At 39.3% G+C, this 25,524-nt stretch overlaps 1 protein-coding gene across 2 annotated transcripts in view; it reads left to right on the forward strand.

The window, feature by feature from the left end:
* Positions 1-23,699, forward strand: part of adcy3a (adenylate cyclase 3a) — a 43,945-nt gene extending 20,246 nt beyond the window's left edge. Inside the window, exons 9-21 of one of the 2 annotated variants that reach the window (XM_059338818.1) lie at positions 12-131; positions 3,119-3,261; positions 5,422-5,583; positions 6,314-6,401; positions 10,200-10,316; positions 10,557-10,831; positions 11,011-11,092; positions 13,579-13,737; positions 13,873-14,019; positions 15,247-15,360; positions 15,545-15,671; positions 16,871-16,995; positions 18,017-23,699. In XM_059338818.1, the coding sequence (XP_059194801.1) occupies positions 12-131; positions 3,119-3,261; positions 5,422-5,583; positions 6,314-6,401; positions 10,200-10,316; positions 10,557-10,831; positions 11,011-11,092; positions 13,579-13,737; positions 13,873-14,019; positions 15,247-15,360; positions 15,545-15,671; positions 16,871-16,995; positions 18,017-18,196 (1,839 nt within the window). In that variant the 3' untranslated portion in view covers positions 18,197-23,699. The remainder of the gene's footprint in view (positions 1-11; positions 132-3,118; positions 3,262-5,421; positions 5,584-6,313; positions 6,402-10,199; positions 10,317-10,556; positions 10,832-11,010; positions 11,093-13,578; positions 13,738-13,872; positions 14,020-15,246; positions 15,361-15,544; positions 15,672-16,870; positions 16,996-18,016) is intronic. The other variant, XM_059338820.1, reaches the window with a different exon arrangement.
* The last annotated feature ends 1,825 nt before the right edge of the window (positions 23,700-25,524 follow it).

A 25,524-nucleotide genomic window follows, 5' to 3' on the forward strand; every position in this document is an offset into this window, starting at 1 on the left:
TTTCACATTAGAAGCTTTCTGTCACCTCTTCCAATGGAAACTCCCCGCTGTTGATCAACACCACAGAGTGTAACGGCAGTGTTAACACAGCCTGCACCACACCGGAGGAACCAGAAGAACTGGATGCAAGGGTAACCAAGACCGTGCTTATTAGATTAGAATTACATCAGAATGTACTGTAACAATAATTTACCTAGTGGCAGCCAAAAAGCAGCAGGTTTCATAGTAGAACTCATAATGGAAAAGTGTCTAATGGTAAAAATGTCTTTAAATACTGATGATTTAGCTATTATTTGGGCCTGGTCACAACAGCCTTTATAAGAGCAGAAAGTATATAGTATATAGGTATAAGTATATAGGTCTATAGTAAATCTTCATGGAGCTTTTGTCTAGAGTTCTACTTTGGTAAACTGTGATCCAAACCGTGTTTGGCTGGTTTCAGCACTTTCTTGTTAAGCTAGCTTGTGACCAGCTACAGTGGTTCAACAACTACAACTAACCCATCAGTAGTTTTTACATCACCAAGTTTCGACCACCATTTACTTTGTAAGAAAACACAAATTTTTTGTGTCAGTATCTTGTCTCTTATGGAGCTTTCACAACCAAAGTCCAAATCAGAGTGAAATTGATACTTTTAGTTTGTTTTGTATTCAGTCTGCTTTGCCCTCACAGTGCAGAAATGTAAGCGGACCAGAAAAGAAAAAGGAAAAGATTTGTGGAGGGGCTTGTATAAAGGCGGAGGGCTGGAAATATATGTGCAGTTTTATTTCTTATTGGTTGGAAAGTAAAGAAATGCTCAGAACGAGCCCCTGTTGATGCTCCAGTCGTCAATAATGTGTTAATCCAGTATTTCCGACGTGCTGCGATCAGATACCTGTATAATTAGAGAGCCTTGATGCTCATACCACCATCTGCTATTACCACAAAGGTAAACATTATTGTACATTGTTTTGAGCCAATACATTGATCATTCTGCAATGAGAAATTAGTTTTAGCTCAGTGGTAGCCTACAGAGTGAAACTGAAGGACATACATTTCATCTTTAATTTATGATGGGACCCCACTAGGGTGTTGGCAATCAAACGGCACTAGGAGACCCTCTCTGCAAGTGGTCTCAGACCGTTTGTTTTGGTCCACACCAGAGTACGATTGGAGCGTTCACAGGCAACCAAATGAACAGTAACAAGGATTTAACCGCACCAGAGTTCGATTGACACAGACTAAACTTTGAGTTGTGAAAGCACCCTTAAGGAACTCTGAGCTCTACTAGTAGAAGAGCTCAAATTTAAAGTTTATCATGAGGACAGCGCTAGTGTAAAGATCATAGTCATGAAAGGTCGTCCCTTTTGGTAGATTGCCATGACATTTGCTGAGCACATTGATTACATTAGACTATGGCTATGGTCCAATTTTCCTTTTGCTTAGAAAGGGTCCCAACTCAGTAAAATGGCCTGTAAGTATGAGTGGCAGCCATGATAACAGATGGTCCAATTTTTTCAAAGCTGTCCGATAGTCCGATATTAAGACCTAATGTGTTTTGCCTATCTTTCATAAACAGTTATTTCATACAATCACACTAATGAGGATTCATGTCAGTAAATATGGACTGGAGGGTGAGACATTTCAGATGTGTTGCTACAGCAAAGGGATAGTTCAGTAACAACAAGTATAAGTGAGAAAAAAATCAAGATATAATTAAAAAGTAAATATTTAAAAAGCAAAATAAAGTAACAGTTGAATTCACAGTATGGGACATAGGTAATATTGATATTGCACAGTATAACATCCAATGATACTGCACATGAGTAAATGATCATTGTAATATCTGACACAGCAGCAGGACTGTGCATGAATACACTGTTATGAATACATGACTACACTTTTACTTTTTATGTAACTACATGAGACAACATGGGAAGAATGAGCTTTTTATTGTCCATTTACTGAACATTGTAGTTTCACCATGTCAATAACATCTCCTGTCACATTTTTACGTAACCTACTGTAAGTGCAGGTAATCTTTTCTGTCCTTCTTCAAATATTTCCTTTTCCATCAAGTAAAAGTAGGTAGGAAAAGACATATGAGACAGTTATTTCCGGAATATTCAACAGCAGACTATGTGGTAATTTGTTCAGTGCTGACATTGACGTCATGGAGTGTTTATCCTCTACACATTGTGAATGTGCTGAGTATGTCATGACAGCTATTTGATTATTTGTTATCAGTGTTGGAAGGGTTACTTTAAAATATAGTCTAATACAGATTACTGGATACATTCAGTAAAACTGGAGTGATTTAGTTTGCTCAAATCAAGACACAAATTATAAATACGTGGAGTATGTTTGGAATATTTCAAATCATCTTGCTGAGCTCCATGTCAGGGTCTTATACTTTCATGGCAAGAACACACGCCTGACAAGCATCTCCAGTTTCATTGTCATGTGTGAGGTGCACTGCGCACGCACAGATTTTTGCACATTCTTATTCTGTTATTAAATCACAGACTTAAATAGAAGAAGATGTTTGTGAGCCTTTTGTTCTGCAAAATCTGTATATGGGAAAAGCGTGCCTCATCTACATTTTTCTGAGAAAATTAAAGAACAATAAACTAAGAGGGCACTTGTAGAGCGCAGACCTCTTCCAAGGCCATTTCCTGTGTTAAACAAAATGAAAAATATTTTGTGTAACTGCCACGATTTTGATGTGCTCCAAATTTAATGGAATCTTCCATAAGCTGTGCTCTACCTTTCCACTATGTTCATGAAAATTGCCGGTAGTTTTTATGTAAGAAAGGTTAGTCGTAACTAACCCCTTTAAGTAATTCAGTTTATGATACCACCAATTTAAACTGCAACTGTAAAGGAGTACAGTTACTCTTATATTGTATTCCTGGCCCTGTTTATTTTGCACTAGGGGAAATCCAAAGCAAAGTTTATGAAGCCTGGTGTTGATTAACTGGAAAATGTTCGGAGAAGGTTCATACTGTAGAATGAAGTGTTATGGTAGACCAGCTGAGTTACTTTTCCAGCTGACATGGAAATGAAATAGTATATATGAGATACAGTAATGAAGTATGTGGGTGTTCCATTCCCAACGTCTTTCTTTCTGGGACTTCAGGTGGTTAATCCATCTTTCCCTAACCCTCGGAGGAGGCTGCGGCTGCGGGACCTGGCTGAAAGGGTGATCGATGCTCAGGAGAATGAACAGGAGCTCAACAAACTGCTCAACGAGGCTCTGCTGGAGAGAGAGACAGTCCAGGCGTAAGTCAACATCCTTACTTGTATTTCACTAAGGCACTACTTCTTTCAAAATGCCAACCATTTTTGTGATGTTGCTTTCCTAAACATGATCTTATTGGTGGTTGTCAGGAGCCCTGGCATTGAGAAACTGTCACTATTGCTATTGGTAATACATGAAAAACACACAAAAAATAGCCAAATTGCAGGTCGGTGGGGTTAATAAAAAACATTGTGAAAAACATCTGTGTCCTTGGGCAAGATACTTGCTATCCTGAATTGCTCCAGATGCTGTGTCATCGGTGTGTGTGTGAATTCCTGATGGTGGCAGGTGGCCAGTATGAATGTGTGTGTGAATCAGGCAGCAACCTCCGGGTCTGAGCAGGGAGGCAAACCGGGAAGTGCCTTAAGTTGCATTCTACCGAAAAATTCCAGCAGGGGGTGCTAAGTTTGGCTATAAAAACATTTCTGTCCATTAATTTCAATGCAAAATTAGAAAACTTTTCACTTGATTCACTTTTCACCTCAGAATTTTTTTTTAGGACACTATGGTCTCAATTGCTAGTAAAAAATCTTCTTCAAGATAATTTGATGTTAATGGTGTAAATAATGGCCCCATTTAGAAGAAAATAGAAGATAAAGAATCGTATGATTTGGGGGGTGGCTACCTTTGATTGACAGGTCACTAACAGACGAGCCGTCATCAGGAGAGAAGCAGAACAATGCCTATGCACGGCAACGTGTCATTAAACTTATATATAACGTTATATAGATATAAAAAAAGGACATTTACCTGTTTGGTCTCCTAACTTTGACCCTTTCATTGTATTTTCACTTAATGGCAGTTTATTTGAACGTTTTGTTCAGTAAAAATGTCTTTTGGTTGGACTAACAGACACTCCAAGGAGTCGCTGCACTCGCTCCTCCACAGTCCAAATATGGTCTGCTCCCCGTATCAGAAACAAGATGGTGACGAGCACGGTCACTACGTCCATTATTCATATACAGTCAATGGTGTGAATGGGTGAATGAGTGCTGTCTGTAGTGTAAAGCGCTTTGAGTGTCAATCCATTCCATTTATCTTCCATTTACCATTACCACGAGAGCAAAGTGTGTACCAAATTTTGTGAAAAAAATTGACTTTTTCATCTTCTCATTCTCTATAAGACATTTTTAACTCTACACCAAACATTGCATGGGTTTGGTGGCACTATAGCTACAAAAACAATAGCTTCTTTGCACTTTCAATGCCAGGAATTGTTTCGGCCCCAGGCACTTTAACGCTCGGGCCCTGAATCATTGTGGTATTCAAGACCTGGTGTTTTGAGGAGGATGAAGAGGAGAAAGATGGAAAACAAAAGAGTAAATAATAAAGGACAGAACTGCCAGTTATCATTAAACCTTGACGCCATGTGTCTCTAATCCAAACAGCACAGTGCTTGAGTTGGTGTGAGTTGTTCATTATGCATCAACCGGGTCTTGAACCCACAACTATTGCCCCCAGTGGCACGATGTGAACATGTAGAGCTACTCAGAGGTGGCAAAATTGAACTTACAGTCTGCAGAAAGTGCATTTTGAACACCAAGGCGAAGAAGAATGCAACAATGAGGAAAAGGAGAAGATATATCAAATGAGGGGCTGTCAAAAGAACTGCCACAAACATTATTCAAATTGTATTTATTGTATGATATTTCATCCAGGAGACAGGCGTTCTGTACATACAAAAGTAACGTCGACTAACTTTTGTGCATCATGTTTTTATGAAACCAACGTAACTATGTCACTTGTCGTCCTTGTAACTACCTCATTTCCAGAATATATGCTTATTTATTTTACTTTTAAACTAAAAGAACTTTTTGTTTTGCAGTAACCTAACCTGACGAGTAGATGTGTAGTGAAATCATAACGAAACTGCATTACTTTCATCACAGTGATCGTTACATTTATGTAATGATAATCATGCTATTTTTGGAAATGCTCCTGTGGCTCATGTATGAGGGTAGGGAAACGACATATTAGGTTGTGTGGTTTGGAGGACTTGCAAAAGCCCGTGTTAGGGGCAAGTAGACTTTATTAGTTTGGTGTAATAATATGATGTAGCATGACAGTTCTCCATATGTTTCTTTTGTAATGGAATACTATCGTCTTTAAATTGAAGTGCTGTGGTTCTCTTGTCTCATTAGTTTGAAGGGGAAACACACCAACAGGCTCTCACTGAGGTTTGTGGATCCAGACCTGGAGACTCGTTACTCTGTGGAGAAGGAGAAACAGAGCGGAGCTGCCTTCTGCTGCTCCTGTGTGGTCCTCCTCTTCACTGCAGCTATGGAGGCCCTCATAGACCCCTGGTCAGTCCACAGCCAAACTCACTGGAATATTACTCTCTGCAGTGTCCAGTGTCCAGACTTGTTGACTGGTTCAAAACGCAGCAGCTCGGCTTCTTACCGGTTTTAACAGACGACATCACATCACCCTGATTTTAGCTTCTTTGCACTGGCTCCCTGATCGTTTTAGGATTGATTTAGGTCTGGCTCCTAGCTATTTAACAGAATAACTAACTCCATACGAGCCAACCCGCGTCCTTAGATCCTCGGGTCCTTCTGACCGTTCCAAAGTCAAAACTGAAAACCAAAGGTGACCGGGCTTTCTCCACCAGAGCGCCCCGAATTTGGAACGGTCTGCCCGAGGAGATAAGGCGCTCAGAGTCAGTAACTTCTTTTAAATCACTTCTTAAAACCCACTTTTATAGACTTGCTTTTCTGTAATGCTGTCTATCTCACCACTCCTTTTACTTCTTCACTTTTTACTTTTTTACTCCTTTGACCTTTTATTTTCTGTGTATTGGAGAATGTCTTGTGATTGTTTCTCCTCTGTCTCTCATTGTATTTCTTTTAATTTAAGAATTGTTTTTAGCCTTATGGCTTCATTCTGGTTGTGATTAACTGCTCTCTGTCCAAGCACTTTGTAAACTGCTGTTTTTTAAAAAGGTGCTATATAAATAAAGTTATTATTATTATTATGATTATTATTATTATTATTGCAGTCACTGATATTTCTTGTCTATGTGTTGTGGAACAGGCTGATTGCGAACTACATCACCTTTGCAGTGGGAGAAGTCCTGCTGCTCATCCTGACAATCTGCTCTCTGGCCGCCATCTTCCCCAGAGTAAGTTACATTTTTATAGTTTAAAACTTTTGACTACCAGGTGGCAGGTGTGTTCCTGACTAAGGATTTTCATAGACAAATGTGATTTGTCAAGTCTTGCCCATGGTCGACTGATAGTCAAAATTCTTTTTGCTCATTGATCCCTCTGTGTTCAAGCTTCATGCTGTAAGAGTAACGTATGGGTCATATGGAGAATGGCAGGGCCTATGCATCTCTTGTGGGTGGGTGGGCGATATGGCCCTAAAAGAATATTACTTGATGATATGACAAAATACTGCGAAATATATAGAAAATATGATTTTTTTAAAAATATTTCAGTCTGTATAAATTCAAATCATACAATAAAATACAAAAACAACCAGCTCCATTTAGCTGCAAGCTGTAGTTACTTTTCACATCAAGATTTAACATAAAAAATGTAATTAAGCTTGTTTATAAATAAAACCACATAACAGTATATTGAGTACTTAAAAAGAGCGCTACCTTGACGACAGTCAAATACTGCTAACATAAATGCATCAAAAATATTTATCCAACAATATATATAGAATATAGAAAACAATCTAAGTGGCGTCATTCTGCACAAGAAGTACTTTTACTTTTGTTACTTTAAGTACATTTTGTTGCTGCTACTTTGGTACTTTATCTTCAGTAAGTTTGAATGCAATGATCAAGAAGTAGGAATGTTGCCATGATCCCGAATTGCATTTTTCTTTATCATATAAAAAAAATATACAGGTATTATCGTGAATGACACAATATGGCACATCCCTGTGTCTGTGTGTGTGTGTGTGTGTGTGAGAGAGAACAGGATATGTGGTCACTGTTTGACGGTTGAGGTTGGGACAGAGATGCACTTCCTCGATTCCTACGATGTAAAACATTTAATGAAGTAAGGAGCTTTTACTTGAACAAGTTCAGCTCTGTCATTTACGATGTTAACGCCTTAGGTTAAGATGACCAAAACCCAGAAAACCAACAGAGTGTGTATCCTTTTTGCTGCTGGATCTTCTGTGCCAGGAAACATGACTTGTGCTCTGTTACCCAAGAGACTGTGTTCCCTTATGGCCAAACACAGAATAGGACTTTTTATTAGCTCTTAAACCCTTAATTTGGCCTCTCAGAGCTTTACAACCTTTACAGAATGACACCGTCTGTCTCTCTCTGTTTAAGCGGGGGAAACAACATGCTGGAACTAATACTGATAAACAGCAGTGGCTGTTGTTTCACTGGTTGTCTGCTATGGTACCTCTGTGATGAATGTACAGAGAGACCAAATCTTACGGTCATGGACCACATCTGGACAGCCGTGCTATACTGCCCTACAAAGCCTAACTGCAGTAACTACATTTTTGGTCAAAATTGAGTAAAAACTAAAAATGAACTGCTTAATTGCTGTTTTATCTTATGACAAAGTTTCAGATTTCAGTTTGGCTTTATTTCAGAGAAAAAATGATATAAAACTTGCAGTAACTACAAAATCCCGAAAAAAGTGAGCTAAAATTATATTAAGACTAAAATATAACATTACTTTATAATATTATGTCTAAAATACACAAATATTTGAATAGAGTTGTTAAACTCTAATAACTAAAACATTTTTTTTACTGATAATAAAGTATAAAAGCTGAAAGAAGACAACAACATTGTAGTTACTGCACTCTGTTTATGCATTACTATTGGAACCTTTTACAGCAAAACCAGAGTGCAGTAACTACATTTTTGGGGTCGAAGGTCAAATAAATCGTCATGATTTTTGAGCATGAAAATTCCATCATCAATACATGTAGAAATAGGTTTCATATCACTTACCTACCAATAACCCATTTGGCTGGTCATTTAAAACACGTTAAAAAACTGCAGTTTTTCTCAGTTTTACCCCTTGGCATGCACTTTTTATGTCTGCTAGAAGTTCTAAATGAGTGAATGTTATTTCCCCTTTAGTGGAAATATTGCGCATGTGTCTGTGTGCCTGCATTCGGGTGTGTTTGGCATGGAGCAGTACTTTTGATCTCACCTCGTCATGGAAATTCAGATCTATTGATATCTAGCAGGCAGGCCAGTATTGACTGCTGCTGTCAGCTCAAGTCAGTCAGCAACATGCACACAGTCACATGGACTGAAAACCCAGAGTCACTGTAAACACTGCTTGGGGCTCTTCAGCACTTATCAATATCACACCCAATATGACAGTGTCATAAGCCCACAGAACGTTCTTCATGACGGCCCATTAACAGTGGCACGTGTGTATGGGTGTGGTTATCTTGACACTACACTGTTACCACCAATAGAACTTTTTAACAACAGACATTTTTATATATTGTACCAGAAAATGTATAGCTGTAACTAAAAATGTTCATAATGGCTGAATTCCATTTTGGTGTCCCAGGTCCAGGGCTCTGGTATGCTTCACTAGAGCCATCATTCATGTTTTAGTTCCACCTGTGATTTTCCTGCCGTCAGGTCAAAATGTGAGCTAGAAAGAAGGCCTAAAGGTTTGACATTTTCATCAGCACCGGAGTCTGTTTTTGCATCACTCAACTAATAGTGAACACAATCAGATGATGCAGTCAAAAATAAGTTGACATGTTTGATAACTGTATTTTCTAATACATCTCCAACTTTGGCTGACAAATAATGTAACAGATGTCTGTTGGCAACTATGTTCTCACAGTGAGAATAAAACAATCTCTGACCTTTACCTTGCCATCTTTACACTCTGAAACTGAACATATTTATTGTGTTTCCTCACATTTAATCTTGATGATTAAATAGCATGATAATGTCCAGAAGTGTGCATCACTTTTAAGTGTCCTCTGGAAACACTTCTGTTGTGTTGTGGTCTATTTGCAGCGTTTTTTCTTATTGAGTTTTGTTGTTGTCTTTGCAGTGCGTTTTCTAAATGCTGCGCTTGTGTTGTCAAATTGATGAAGATGTTTTCTCAATTTGCTTGTGCTTTGTGCATGTGTTTTCTCAAGGCCATCGTAGCTTTAGTATTAGAAGGCTTGCATTAGGTGAGACTGGTGTGCAGTCTGGGCATAACACATAGGCACTGATGTAGGAAGTTATTTCTCAATAACATGCACATTTTTAGTACAATCGAATTTTTTTTAATAACCTTTGATCAAGAGTGTCCAAAGTTTCTATGTGTAAAGTTTTGTACAAATCAGACTCACAGCTTAGAAGGAATGAAAAGAAGTAGGGTTTGCATATTTTGCAATTTCAGGGGGAAAAGTGCCATGTAGTTCCTGATTGGCTTCAAATGCAACACAATGCCACGTAGTAAATGGAGCGTGGCCCCCAGCCCCTTAATATAGGACCCTTAATAAAGATGTAACAATTTCGATAGGGCTCCTAGCACTGCTGGTGCTGGGAACTATGTTGCTTTGCATGGTCAGGCTCTATATAGGCTGCCATTATAAACTTCAGATGGCTCAACCAACAAAGGTAAGTAGTAGGGGTGTGTAGGGATATTTTTCAGTATTTTGTCATATCGTCAAGATTATTGTTATTGCAAAAGTTATGTGAAATATGGTGATATTCTCCTAGGGCCATATCACCCACTGCTAGTGAGTAGAGAGAGTTGGAAGATAAACCGAATAAGATTTGACAAATATTTAAATTATTTGGATCCAATAAGTCAATCTGATACTGATCAAAAGCTATCTAGCCCTATGGAGGGTTATATCTAACCCCCCCTTTAATAGCATGACACTGGGATTCAGCTGAGTTAAAGTATTTGTTAGGCCTAACTACACTGCAACAGTTTGATCCTTATTACTATGGTGTTTGTGTCAGGTCTTTCCCAAGAAGCTGGTGTCTTTCTCCACCTGGATCGACCACACCCGCTGGGCTCGTAACACCTGGGCCATGGCCGCCATCTTCATTCTCACCATGGCTGACATCATTGACATGGTGAGCTGCTCTCTGCTGTTTCTTACACCCCCTCAAAAAGCAAAACTGATGTGTAGATTTGTATTCATTCCATTAGCAAATGTTTGACACCAATAGACCCAGTTTTCAGGAAGCTTTTTGTTATATATATTAGCTATTATAAAAATGTTGAAGGAGAACTGGGCAAAGACCAGAGAGTGCAGCTTTAGAAATAATAGTTATAGTACTGAGCTCATGACTTTATGTCTCTTCACTTTCTAGCTGAGTTGTCTGCCTCAAGTTCCAAACTCAGGCAGCGCCACAGTAGCTCCCTCTTCTTCTTCCTCTTCTGCTCCTGATGGATGCCTGGATAACCCCAAATATTACAGCTACATCGCTGTGCTGGCATTAATGGCCACCACGATGCTGGTGCAGGTCAGTCACATGGTCAAGCTCACACTGATGCTGCTCATCACAGTGGCCACCGGCATCGTTAACATCTACAGCTGGAAGGACATCTTCGACCGATATGACACGTCCCGCTTCCAAGACTACAGGTGAGGCAAAAAAAGACAGTGTCACCCATCTAAAGCAGCACTCTTTTAGTTGTTTTATTGTAGTTAAATACCAACATTCAACTGAAAAAGCAAACGTGTGTGTGTGTGTGTGTTAGAGAAGATACAGGGATTGTAATGTGGTGTTTTTTTAACAGTTGGCAATATGGTTTTCTCTGCAGGTCATATCTGGTGCCCTCCAAGTTCACAATGACAATTATGATCTTCATTATGATGGTCAGCTTCTATTATTTCTCCCGACATGTAAGTAAATGTCTACTGTGTTCCATGTGCCTAAGTATGCAGAAAGAATTGCTTAAAGGGATGGTTTGGATTTTTTGAAGTGAGGTTTTATGAGGTATTTACCCACAGTCAATGTGTTACCTGCAGTAGGTGATGGCCTGCGTTTGGAGAACCAGATATTCCAGGCAGGAAACAAATAAATGTATTGCTGCAGACAGAGACTGCGATGACATGGAAGTTCTACGGTTGAGAAAAAGTAGTGCCAAATGAGACGGCTGTGGATGACAACAGAAATCTGTGAATATAGTGTTAATATAACGCACACATAAATGACCCACTGACTGTGGGTAAATACCTCATACAACCTAATTTTTAAAAAAAAACTATCCCTTTTACATGTTTTTTAGCAATGTAGTAACGGTGTAAATACCCCAAGAAAATATTACAAATATTAATACTACAGCTGCTAACAACATGACATGAGAGCAGTGCTGGATACTGGAAAAAATTTTGATTGGTGTGAGATGAAGTTACAAGAAGCTTGATTTGTACTAAAGTAAACAATCGGGCAGCACTTATTATTTTTCATATGGAAGTCCAGATGATGATGAACACATAAACATGTCATGCCATGTTTGTTGTTATAGTAATACTCATTTAACTATAACTTACTTCCCCCGCCTCCAAATGAATTAAGCTCCTCATTGCACTGTGTGCAAGTTGGCAATCCAAGTTCTTAAATGTCACAATTGTGCACCAGCGGCTTTTAGAATAAATTCATTTAAAATTTAAATTTAATTTACATTAATAACAAACTCACCATTTGAGCTCCACCAAACCGGACCCAGAACAGAGACAAAAAGAGAAGTATGCGGTACTTCCTCTGTAAAAGTGAACACTTCTGTTTGTTTTGTATCCATTTGTGCTTCAAATTTTCAAGACACAAAAATCTTCTTTTTATTGGTCACTTGGAATACTCTATTTCATAAAAGCTTCATTGTGAATATCAGGAACTACTAGCAGCAGCTCCTCCATACTTATATTATACTTATATACTGTAGATATCATAGGTGATCATTTTTATGGCCTGAACTGAGACTAGTACTTAAGGGTTCTCAGTTCTGCGTTCTGCAACTTCATCCTACTTAATGAGCAGGGACTACTTTGTGTCAGACAGAAGTGACATGTAAAGTTCCCCAAGCCTCTACATTGCGGCCTCTTCTTATTGTCATGTAGATGCTTCCACAGGCTCAAATTATAAAAAACAAAACAAAAACACAACACAAAATAGGTTACCATAAACATGGAGACAAAACGCATTTTCTACATTTGAACTCGGTCCAATACAAGTGATGAGTAAGTGCATAGAACACATCAACGATTGGTTTGCCAGAATTAATTCAATAAACAGACAGACTGGGGTAGTTGTTTTTGGAGCCAAGGCGGAACGATTTAAAGTCAGCGCTCAGTTTGCAATATTAAAAATTTACAGAACAAGCCAGAAATGCTGCTTCTCTCACGTCATTTAAATCAAGGCTGAAGACTTAGTTATATATTTTAGTCTCTGGAATGTGAAAGTCAAAGAGCCAATATTCTAGCCTTCGGTAAGTTACTAAAAAGAACAGCATCTAGTTGCAGATAACACCTAGTAGCAATTACAATTACAGCTAAGAGTTGATGGCAAGACAACTAAACTAATTAACACTCCTTATACTTTATTATCATTATTTGTAATGTATTTGTAAAGCATTCCTTGACTAATTTATGGGCCATTTAAAGGGGGAACATGAAAGTCATTGTGACACTGTCAGGTGCAACAATTTCTGTTCTGTGCTGAATCATGCCAATACAATATCTACATCTCAGAATCTCAAAATCTAATGTAAAACCTAAAACTTAGTAATTCAGTTTAACAGAATAGCTTAAACCTCATTTTAATTTTGCTGTATCTTTTCTTTAGTTTCTAATTTTCTAAATTGTATTTGAGTTAGTTTCGGTATTTTAAAGTTTATTCAGATTAAGGAAAATTATATTTCTAGATGACACAATTTGTTTGTCCCGAGGAAAAATTTCTCGATTCTAAATTCAAGTAAACAGGTGAATGTCACAAATGATCTTAAATCCCTTATCCATGCTTCAGAATGGATCTGTTTGAACTCTGGAAGCAAAGTTCTTTTGAGACATATTTTCCTGATATTGTGTTTGTGTTGTGTTTTCCTTTCTCAATGGATTTCTGCTCAGTAGTCCAAGTGTAAATATGTGTGCAAAATATTATATTTGTTTGTATCCATCATTCTCTATGGCATTTGCAAATGCAAAATAGTTCACAAATAGATGCTCTTTTGAAAGCTTCTCCAAAAGTTCACCTGTTAAGTAAAACAGCAAACACTTTTTGGGTTTAACATGGTTGTGTATCAATTACCAGCAAAATATTTCAGTCAGTCCTGATTTTAAATACATATACTGGTGCAGCAAATGCTTAAATCAGTCCCTGTTGCTACCTGAAGGTGGAGAAGCTTGCCCGCACCCTGTTCCTGTGGAAGATTGAGGTCCACGAGCAGAAGGAGAAAGTGTATGAGATGAGGCGCTGGAATGAAGCACTGGTGACCAACATGCTGCCTGAACATGTTGCACGACACTTCCTGGGCTCCAAAAAAAGGGATGAGGTAAGATCCTCACAGGATCATAACTGTTTCATATAAAATTATACATCAGTATTTCCTCAACATTCAGGTTTGGTTCCTTTGTTCACAAAATGCCTGATGTCTTGCTCCACACATTATTATTTCCACCTTTTCCAGGAGCTGTACAGCCAGTCCTATGATGAGATTGGAGTCATGTTTGCCTCAATTCCTAACTTCTCTGACTTCTACACAGAAGAAAGCATCAATAATGGAGGAATTGAATGCCTACGGTTCCTCAATGAGATTATCTCAGACTTTGATAGTGTAAGCAACTTTCTTCATTCTGATTTTGTGTGTTTGGCTGTTAGGAATGGCGTGGACACACAGCATAAGACTGTAATTTTGACAGAAAGGGTGTTTCCACTCCAGCCCAATACCCGGAATGAGGCAGGTCTCACTCGCCGAAAAACCCTAACGTGAATATGAGCCGTCCGGAGCGGTCTTTTGACCGGACTTTTTTGAGCAGGGACATTTTTTCTCCCCTGAAAAAAGCCTGGTTGCTGATTGGATAGAACGCTAAGCAGGATGTGACGTAGTACTCGATGCCACAACAACACGCACCGTTTGTAAAAGCCGGCGAAGCAGTGTTGCCAACTTAGCGACTTTGTTGCTATATTTAGTGACTTTTCAGACGCCCTTAGCGAATATTTTTCAAAAAAGCGACTGGCGAAAAATCCAGCGACTTTTTCTGGTGTTATTGGAGACTTTTGGAGACTTCTTCTTCTTCTTAACAAGCTGTGGGGGCCAGCGGCTCGTTAAGAAGAGTAAGAACGAGTCGAATCGGCACAGTCCTCCTGCAGCAGTCTCTCCCAGCTGCAGCTGGAGCCGGAGGGGATGTTAACCCCTTAGCGTCCAGTCTGCAAATTGCTAATAGGCTAACAGTTAGCTCTGTAGCAGTACAGTGTGTATGTGCTGCTGCTGCTGCAGGAGGTGTTCACTTAGCGATCTCTGTTTGTTTACAACAAGCAACGGACACTCTGTGCACAGTTAGTGATGCCGGTTAATTCAAGATCACTATGTTTATGATCAGCGGAGATGCTGTGCATAATTAGCCATGGTGCTTTGTTTATGATCAGCTGCTGACGTTTTGCACAGTTAGCGACGGAGGCCACAGTTGCGTCTCCCATGTTTAATCCGTCGTGACAATCGAAAACCATACATCACCTCACATCAAACCACATCATTTGGAGTCTCGTAAATCCCTCTGGGGGCCTTTTTGTAATGGAGACACGCAGAGTGAGCGGACATTTGAGAGAGCGTGGCCTGAGACTTTCCCTGTGGCCACTCTTCCCCCTAAAGGAAACACGGCTAGTGGCATAGAATTAAAGTCATTCATAAATAGAGTAATGGAATGTGTTGCTGGTTTTAGCTCTGGGGATATGTTTCCTCTTGAACAAAAGAACAGTTGTTTTTGAAGTACTTGAAGATTGAATCCCTGTTCTTCCACCCTCAGTCTGTTTTAAAGTAACCTTTCACCTGTTATCATGTCAGCTGCTGGATGAGCCTCAGTTCCGCTGCATCACAAAAATCAAGACCATCGGCAGCACCTACATGGCAGCATCGGGCGTCACCCCCGACATCAGCAACGGCTACAGCTGTATGAAGGTCAGATCTGTCTTCCCACGGCTTCAGTGTGTGAATGAACCAACATGAAAATTCTTTCTGAACATAAAATAAAAATAACCCTGCATTTAAAATGAGAATAGATATTGTATGGACATTGTGATGCAGTACAGAGTGTTGGTCTTTTCATTGCACTGATTGTTTTTACCTGGTTTTTGTCTGACAGAAGGAGGAGCAGTCTGACAGGGAGCGTTGGCAGCACCTGGCAGACCTGGCAGATTTTGCTCTGGCCATGAAGGTCACACTGATGAACATCAACTACCAGTCATTCAACAACTTCATGCTACGCATCGGTACGTGCTTAACCCTTCATTTTTTTCCTGTGTGTGTACATTTGTGTGTAATGTACTTCTGTCTTTGTCCACTGGTGTTATTATTAAACTATAAGTCAGTGTGTCTACATGCACAGTTTAGTCGAGCTAATCGGACTTTTGTCCTAGTCCCAGTTTACATACAACTGAGAAAATTGAATAACTGACGGGAACGTGTCCTCCTCCTCAGCACTGGAAGGCGATATGCATAGTTTCAGCGGGTTTATACGTCCCCCTTTCCAGTTGATCTATTACGTCATAATAAACAAGTGGAGAAAGGTGGGAAACCGGCATTTTCGAACAACATGAACAACAACATGCATGGTGATTTTGAGGGGCAGACAAAAATGCCGGATGCTGTTGGAGGGTTACAACAGAAGCCTGTCTTCGGTTCGACACTTTGTGCCGTTGCTACTGACCCGCTAGCGTGACTGGCTACTGTGACCGGCTTTCTTGGATGTTTTTGTTCCGGGGTGGTTGGGCGGCTGAAGCAAGCGCACATGTGTTGTCTTGTCTTACATGCTGGCGAAAATCCTATTCCAATCACATTATCTGGGTGTCTTAATCGGAGTTGGAGAACTCCGACATTAGATAGACTAACACGTTTACATGCACTTCAGTTGTCCAGTTACAGTCTGATTAAGGCAATAATTCCTTTTTTTGTGTCATGTAAACGTACTGACTCTCACTTCTCTAGTTTGCCAAACCTGCAATGTAAATAGCAATGCACCAGGTATTGTAAAGGGAATGGGAGATTATACTCCAATTGATTTAATTAATGAAATGCAATCCCTTTGCCCCTGGTGCACGGTGTAACCAGCAGCAGTAGGTGGATATGCTCTTGGCACTTGTGGCCCCAGGACTCAGGACCTTAACACTTGTCCTACAAATATAAAATGTAGGCTGCTGGTGTCACTGACTCCCCAGAACTCCACTGTAAAACCGATGAATAAATTGTTACCATAACTAAAAAGAATGATCGACAACAACACTATGAAAACAAAAAAAGTTGGGTGGAACCTTGAAACCATGGTCCTCAAGGTTGATTAGCATAAGAAATCGTATTGAGGTGGGGTTAATGATGAGGCAGATTCTATACTATAAGATAGAGCCTTAGCAATTATACATTTCACATAACAGTCTTAATCTTACTTGTCAGATGTGTCAACACTCTCCTCTAGGTCTGAATAAGGGTGGTGTGTTAGCAGGAGTGATCGGTGCCCGAAAACCCCACTATGATATCTGGGGCAACACTGTGAACGTGGCCAGCCGCATGGAGTCCACAGGGGTGATGGGAAACATTCAGGTACTGTGTGGAGTTTTACTGCAGCTCTCTTGATTTCTTAACACTTTTTATACAACTTTCAAAATTGCTTAGCCAAAGTGTTTTTAAAGGAAACTCTGTCTTTGTATCTGTGTATGTTTACTGTACATATGTTGACTAGGGGACATGTTTCCCTCACAACATTCTACTAGATGCACACATCACAAAAAGATTTTTCTCTCTAAAATCTGTTAAGTAAAATTGTTAAACTTTGCGAAAGTTAATTATCCACATTGTTTTGTAAATAGCTTTATTTATTTATTTCACTGATAGTTAACTTCATTATTTCTGTGGACCTAAAATCATTCTATTTGATGCTGTTCTTGCCCTGGCGTTTGACCTTTGTGATCAAAATTGACAACACCAAAGACCAAGTGGCCTTGCCCCTAAAGTGAAGCAATTCCAGGCCTGCTGCTAACTCAAGACATTTCTTGCAAGGCCTTTTGTAGAGTTGCTTGAAGTTCTTTCAACACATTTGTAGCAATAGCTAGTGTGTTAGCTCCCATTGTTAAGGATGCTGTCTTGTTAGCTAGTGTGCCGCTAGCCATGTAAGCATGGCTAATTCCTTGTTTAACAGATGTTGATTTGAAGCTTGCCATTGATGTAGTTTTTGTTTATTCACACAATTTTAAATGTTGGCTAAGTTACTTAAACTACCTCAGTGCTTTTCTTCATGTATTGGAGACTAGTAAAGGATTAGGATGAAAATAGTGGATTTTTCAGTGGATTAGTTCTAGGTAACCACCTTGGTCAGCAGTTCCACATGACTATAAAATGAAAGCTCCACTCATTAATATTTTTATATCCACGTCAGATTTAATGATTAAGTGTGATGCGAAAGGAGTCCATCCTAGTCACAAACCATCACGTGTGCCAAATCTGAGTTCAGTGCTGCTTCTGTTCTCGAGGTTGTCAAAAAATCCAATGTCCATAGTGTCATCAGGGCAGCTTTACTTCGTTTCGGTCTACAAACTCAAATACTGTGTGTGTGTCTTGCCTTCAGGTAGTGGAGGACTGCTACAACATCCTGAAGGAGTACGGCTTTCGCTTTGTGAGGAGAGGGCCCATCTTTGTGAAGGGGAAAGGGGAACTGCTCACCTACTTTCTGAAGGGAAGAGACAAACAAGGCTCTTTTATCAACAGCTCCTCTGTCACTCTGCCACACCAGGTGGTGGACAGCTAAGGACCACACACCCACAAACGCTCCCCAGCAATCACATCTAGTGTGTGAGGATTGCAGAGTGACACAGAGGAGAGAGTTTTTTGAATGAGAAGTCATTTGCCAAAAACACTCCAGTACCTGGACTAAACTGAATGTTTACAAGTCAAAATAAAATACCACTGACACACCTCATGCACACCTGTGACAACACATCACTCATTACTGAACACACACCTGCCCCACGGTCTGTTGGAAGATATATGTTCCAGTAGAGATTGTATTTAAATGTGAATGTCATGTTCAAGTTGAAGAACATAATTCAAATCATGAATAAGTGGATAGATTAATGACTTAACAGAAGAGATTAGAAACTGACAGGAACACCAGACATCTAGATTCAGACCCTATATAAGATTAGAGCGTTAAAAATGATGATAGACTGACGACAGTCAAGTCAAGTAACATCATGCCACTTGAAGGTAAGGTTTGTAATAAGGTTTTGGTGTCATTGGGCAAAAACTAAAATTAATTTCTCAGCATATTGTGTTTCAAGTGGTCTGGGAGAAAACCAGCTTTTCCATTAAAAAAAACGGACACACTTCAATAACAATGTGCTGAAAAATATTATGGAATTGTTGCCTAAGTATGACAAATAATAATGCCTCCCAAATATTTAATAGATTGGTGGCCACATTTTTCTTTATTTATGGCAGCTGTTCATAAAACTTAAAATATATGTACTGTCTTGAAATGTTATGAAATTCTTTAAAGAAATCCTGGATTTCATTAGTAATTGAAGTAATGAGTAAGCTCAAATGATTAGTTTTTTTTTACATCCTCCAAAAAATGACATGAAACTTGTTCAGCAGCATTCTTCCCCACACTGACAGTGTCTCCTGAATGAAAACAGTCTCCGTGCTGACTAATGTTGCAATTCTGTCAGACCTTTGGAAACACACACACACACACACACTAGCCTCTGCTACAGGTCAATAAAAGGAGAGAAATCTGTTTTAGGAGCTATTTATCAAACATGGAATGTTGTGGTTCCTTTAGTATGCACCTCAGGCATTCAGCAAGTAAAGGTGCAACGTGTAGTATTTGGCCAGATTTCTAATTTTAAAAAATAAAAATAAATAACATTATCAACAAAGTGGGAAGAATTGACAGTGTTGACATTATGTCAAAGACATATGTATTTTGTTACAGAGATATTTTCTGAAATTAGCATGCTAACCAGCTAACCCTGTCTTGTCCTGTCATGTAATATCACTTGTGCCTCGAGAGGCGAGAGTAAGTCCCTCTAGCGTCCAGAATGCCCTCAGAGAGGTGGAAGAAGTAGATGTAGCTGCACTGTTAGCTGTGCAGCAGTAAACAGCTTTAGTTAACAACTAAAACTATAATTACGGCCCATCCATGAACTAAGATTCTGATCTTAAGAGACTGTTGCAATGGTTCAGCTGCTTCTCAGTGTAAAGATTTCTCATCCAGCAGAGTACATTGAAAAAAAGTCCAGGAGTCCCAGGCAATGATGTGAGAGGAAGCACGAGTGAGACAGGCTGGTCAGGATCCAGGCTAAGCTAATATGGCACCACAGGAATGAGGTCTTAAACCCGGAAGTAAGGTAGCATTTTTACGCCATGAGGTCTAATCACATAATGAGTTTTTTGAACGTGTTTTTGGTTAGATGCCTGAAATAAGCTTTGTGGTTAATACAAGCTTAAGAGATGTTCACATTTTGTTGTACGACATAAAAAACTTTAGTAAATAACCCCACTTGTGAATTTTGAAGTTTTTACGTGCCCTTAAAAAGGCAGTTGCTAACAAGTGGCTAAATGAGACTACAGTGGTACACTGGACATAGCGGCAACGCTCTAACTAACCCGCCTTACAGCCTCTGGACATGTTTTTTCAGGGCTCTTGAGAACTCTTGTAGATTGTAAATTATGTTAAAAAAAATGATTTTTTTAGGCTACGGATTTGCTAGCTTGTCAGTACCGCTGGTTAGTTCACCATAGCATAACGTTACCTTTTTGCTTTCGTTGGTTGCATTAACGCTTCAAGCATAATAAAAGTAGTGATAATTTGAGAAGATTATCCTGCTTAACGAAACGTGCAAGTATCAGAAATGTGTTTACCACAGAGATTATTTTCTGCCATGATCCAAAATCCAATGTAAAACTCCAATAGGCGAATTCTCAATAGACCCCATCGAGATGCTACTTCTGAATTGGCCTAGAAAAATACTTAATTTTGTTTGCTCTCTATAGCAGCCCATCGTAAGCCTGCTGTACCAAGCATCATTCTTGTCAGTGCCTGCTGTCTTGTCAGCAAGCTGGATGACACGAGACTGGGCATTACAAACCACAGCGTGGTTGCTAAGTTAAGGCGATATAAGACAGGCTGCACGAAAACAACCAAGACTTTTAGCTTAAGAGCAAGCAGGCCACATTGTCCCCAAACTTTACTCTGCATCACCTGTGAGTGCTCTTTTTTTCTGGGCTGATGCTCTCTGAGTGAGTAATCTTATCTGGGAAGATGCTTCAGGGTCTTGTGCAACAGTATCTTAAAACAGAATATCTGTCTGGGTGCAGGTCTTAAATTTAGTTTGGAAAGTTCACTGTACATTTTAAAGACACTGTTGCGTGTCTAACTGTACAGTCTTGACTGGTGTCATCCCTGCAATTGATAAATCATGAATTTCTTGCACACACTGCACCCTATTTTTGGGGGGCACGTCGTCAGCAGTTACCAACTGGGCCTTTAAGACACCCCATTAATTAAATAAAATTCCAGTCACATTTCATATAACTGTCGGAAAATATTACATTTTTGTTCTATTCTTTATATTCTAGTGGAAATTTTGGGGAAGAAAATGAAATTCAATGATGGAATTTGTCTCTTCTCATAGACATCTCTCAGATAAGAAACAAAACATTGATCACAATACACAAACACACTACATAGCTTTTGGATGTGCAGCCTAAAATCTGGACCGCAGCCAATTTACTAAATACTTCCATGTATGGAAGCCTGACATACTGATCTGAGGTCTGATTTCCTGTCTTTGAGGAAGAGGATTTTGAAGTGGACAAATGAGAAGTGATAATAACAGACTGTTTTGCAACCTGCAACATGTGTGGTAATGGTTGTGTACAATGTGTATTTTTCCATAGTCCCCTTGATTCTGATTCAGGAAAAGGTCAGGTCCGTCAGTACTGTGCTCTACTTACAGCACACTACAGTACATGGCCGACCTCTGGACATTCATGTGGCTCCCAGCTGTGGGAACATGGAGGCAGATATGTGTACTTGGTGTTTTAGGAGACAGACAATTGACGGTGTCCACAGGGTAGCAAACCTGGCAGAAATATTTTTCACACTGATTGTGGATTGTTGGAAGTGCCTATCACCATGTTTTCATGTATTTTACAAGATTCTACAAGCAAGGAAAGTTCTTAGATTTCTTTATCAGTGATTTGAAAGGATAGTTACAATTTATTTAATCTAACTTTGGTCTTTAATTCTATCCGCTATAATAACACTGTACAAAAAATAGCTGAGATCTTGAAACATGGTGACCATCACCAAAATTAGGTCCATTGGGTTGAGAAGTATAAGTAGACAGAGAATCAATCAGGTCTTCTTTGAAGAGAAAAAGTGAAGTTTTTCCATTTTTTTTTGTCATTTCTGTGGCTTACTTTCAGTTTAAAGCAGTGCTCGAAGTGGGCCAGTACTCACTGGTATGCAGTTCTGGCAATTTATATTATTTTTTGGCTTAATGTGACTTTTTTGGGTACCTGCACTAATCACAAGCTGCCACTAATCTTTCCTGCCCTCTGTATACCAGGCTCTCTGGGCTATTTATAATGGCCCTAGATAAACTGCAGTGTTTCACCTTTATAGATTTTGCAGCGTGCCATGGCTCCCTCATAATTTCATTAATATGACGTAGCAGTTGCATGACTCTGCAGAGCTGTCTGCTCCACTGAGCTCAAAGAAACTGTTGAGGATAAGCAGCTGGAGCAGTGGTAGGAAGTCACTTACAGAGTCATGAACACCAAGTAAACAACAGCGCAAGTACAGCAGGGTTGGCAGAAGCCAACTGCCATAAGGTCACTTCTCCTTTGGGGGAATTGTATGGTGAGTGGTGACAGACGTTGTGGTGCTTTCAGGTGCACCACGTTAATTGCAACTATAGAACAATACATATTTAAAAGCAATACAGAATGCCAGAGAGCCTTACTGCATTATATTCCATTACCAACCCCATGTTTATCTTGTCATCACTTGCTTTAGTTCATTTTGATCAGCAAACCGTGTGTGTGAGTGTGTAAAAGGACAGTACCAGCACTTGTTTCCACTTCAAGCACTGGTTTAAAGGTTCTTTGTAACTTTTTACATCTCTTTGCCAAAGGGAGAACAGATTGTAACTTAGCCTATCTTAAAAGATAAGTAAATATGCTGGTGGACTGATTCTGTGTAAATGTCTCTTAACATTTTTCTTCAAAATATAAAAGCTACAGTCTTACCTGTGTAATGGCAACAGAAAGACTGCTGATCCAGCAGGGGGTCTGGGTGGTCCAGGACTGCCAACAATATGATGTACCGGTACAATGCAGAGGTGTATAACAAACTAATGCTTTCTACTACCTGAGAGTAATGAATGGCAGGGCTAACTGGTTTGCAATGGCAAGCCAGTGAGTTAATGGAGCCAATGGTCCAAATAAAAAATAGGTACATTACAGACTGTAACATGATTCTAAATATGATTGTAATTGATTTGCTGGTCAATCACATTCAGTTTCATGTATTTCATCTCACTGTTTTGGCAGATGCCAAACCTTTAATCTCCAAATCAAATGGTTTATAATCTATAAACTTAAAGATGTTTCGCTAACCAATGGCATTTTGGAATAAATGCAGCCAAACCATGTATTGGGAGGAGGTGAGCAAGGCTACAAACAGGTCTTACTAGCCAGTCTGCACACATGCACGGAGTAAAGCCTGTCACAGTGCTTCTTTTTAAGACACCAAATTAGACTGCATTTGGGGAACCTCTGATATTACTTTCCCTAGTTTGTATTTCAGATGTACATGGCTTCAACCTGACAACAGTGACATGAAGGAGAAAATGAGCACAGCGACCTGACAGGAAGCAGATTTAGTGTATTTGTGTTTTGGGGACAAGTAAAGTGTGTACAGCGGTTTCCTCTGCCTGATTGCAAAGTTAATCACTGTCTCTGTAGAACAGGATAAAAGTGCAATAGTTTATTTTACAAACCTGACACTCCTCTCCTTATGAAGGTTAATTCAATACTTTCCCTTTAATTCATATTTTATAATGTAATGTACAAGTTTTGTTCTATTTAAAGAAAGGGAAAGAGAACCGAATGGGTTGTACTTAAGTGTTCATACAGTGTTTATTGATCATATTTATTTATTGGTAATGACAGGGACATTGTTGTTTTCTAACACAGATGTGAAAGTGCCAATAATAAAGGAATGGCTTTAAATTAAACAATGACTGTCTCCTGATTTGTATGTAAAAAGAATCTTTGTGTTGGAACAAAATTTCAATAATTTTGGTCGCAACAGAATTTTTGAGCAACACAATAACATTGAAATGTCATCTGGAGCATAGATTGTATATAAATCTGGAGGCCCAATTCAAAGACCCCAGTATGCAGAAATACTCAAATCATAGACTGTATAGAATACAACATTCAGATAACCTGAGGTCAAAGGGCTGCTTTGATAATAATAATTAGTAATTGCCATGTCCTGGATAAAAAAATAGTTTCATTTTAGCATGTTATTTCATCCCCGTCCTGACAAAGTATCATGGTGTGGTTGGCACCAAATATAAAGTGTTTTCCTTTATAGAGTCAAAAGAACAATCACCTAATATGATTTTCAATGTAATATGTGCTGTTTATTTGTATGTTATGGCAGGTATTATGAGGCTGTGTAGAAATGGCACACAGGACTGTGGGAAGAGTCCATCACCAGCTTCAACGCTTCAGTCAAAGATTTCTGATAATTATATTATTCTGGGGGTTTATGAAATGATCACAATCACTTTAGGATTAGTTAATAGGACTCGATGTAACAATCCCTGAACAACATTCACCTGATACATAAAAACATGCCTACTATTGGTATTTAACCGGTCAACTTCTTGCGCTCGTATGCTTCCTCTACAGTTTCTTCCCAGGGGACCTAAAATGTGTTATGGTTCTGCAGTTTGTTAAGTTTTTTTTTGTTAAGTACAAAACTAGAGAGCTTTGGTGTTTTGTTCTCATAAATGAAAGAACTTCCAGAAATTAACTGAATAGATTTGAGGATCAAGAAGGACAAAGAATAACAACAATAACCGGAAAAAGATTCAGACAAACAACTTGTCTTTTCATGTTTATTTATAACCCCCACCCTCACCCTCCAGAGAAAAGACACCACATAAAACAGTTTGGTGTGAAACAGACAAACTTATTCATCAGCAATACTCTGTTCACCCTCTGTCGAAGGGAAACATGGCTCCAGAATACCGGCACATGAGGCTCACCCAAAAACCCTTTCATAATACAGAACAGTAGTGAAGGGACAATGAAGTTTCGTGAACCATTTGCTTTATTTTTTGACCCCACTAGATGGAGGTCTTGGCTTAAAAAAAAGGCTTTAGCAATGGTAATTGAGTGTTTTCCACCCATTGTTGAACAAAGAGCGCCATCTAGTGGGCTGCGTAAATAAATGGTTCAAGAAGCTTTGTTGTCCCTTCACTATAGAACAGGTATAAATGTATTGAACATTCATGACTGCTCTATCGATACACTTGAACAAATAAAAAAGGAGTGCAAGCATACATCTCTCATCCTAGTGAAAAGCTGAGGCTTTTGCTGATCGAGGGCATGTTAAAACAAGGAATGTCAGACTTTAAAATCCAGTGTGTGTTCAATGCAAAGGTCAGTCTGTAAAAAGTCCATGGGGTCAAATTATCACTCAAACTATAAGTACAACAGCCATTACTCACATACAGTATTATTTTTTTCAGACTGAACAGAACCGTTTTTTGTAATAGCAAAACACATGAACCTCTGGGTTCATGCAGCATCCAGCTCTGGGAGGTGACACACTTCCAGCACAACACAACACTTGAAGTGTATGTAGTTTCGTGTGATTATCCTTCACTCTGAACTGTGCAGCACCACGTCACTGCAACTGACACATTTAGCAATGTGTGTAAATACATGCGCATACATACAGGCAGATACAACTGTATATACATCAAATATTGTGTGTACATGCATGTGGGTTGAGCTGTGGTTGGTGGTCAGGGATGGAGTGTGATG

Source organism: Centropristis striata, chromosome 8 (assembly GCF_030273125.1).
Source record: "Centropristis striata isolate RG_2023a ecotype Rhode Island chromosome 8, C.striata_1.0, whole genome shotgun sequence".
In the NCBI taxonomy this organism is placed as follows: domain Eukaryota; kingdom Metazoa; phylum Chordata; class Actinopteri; order Perciformes; family Serranidae; genus Centropristis; species Centropristis striata.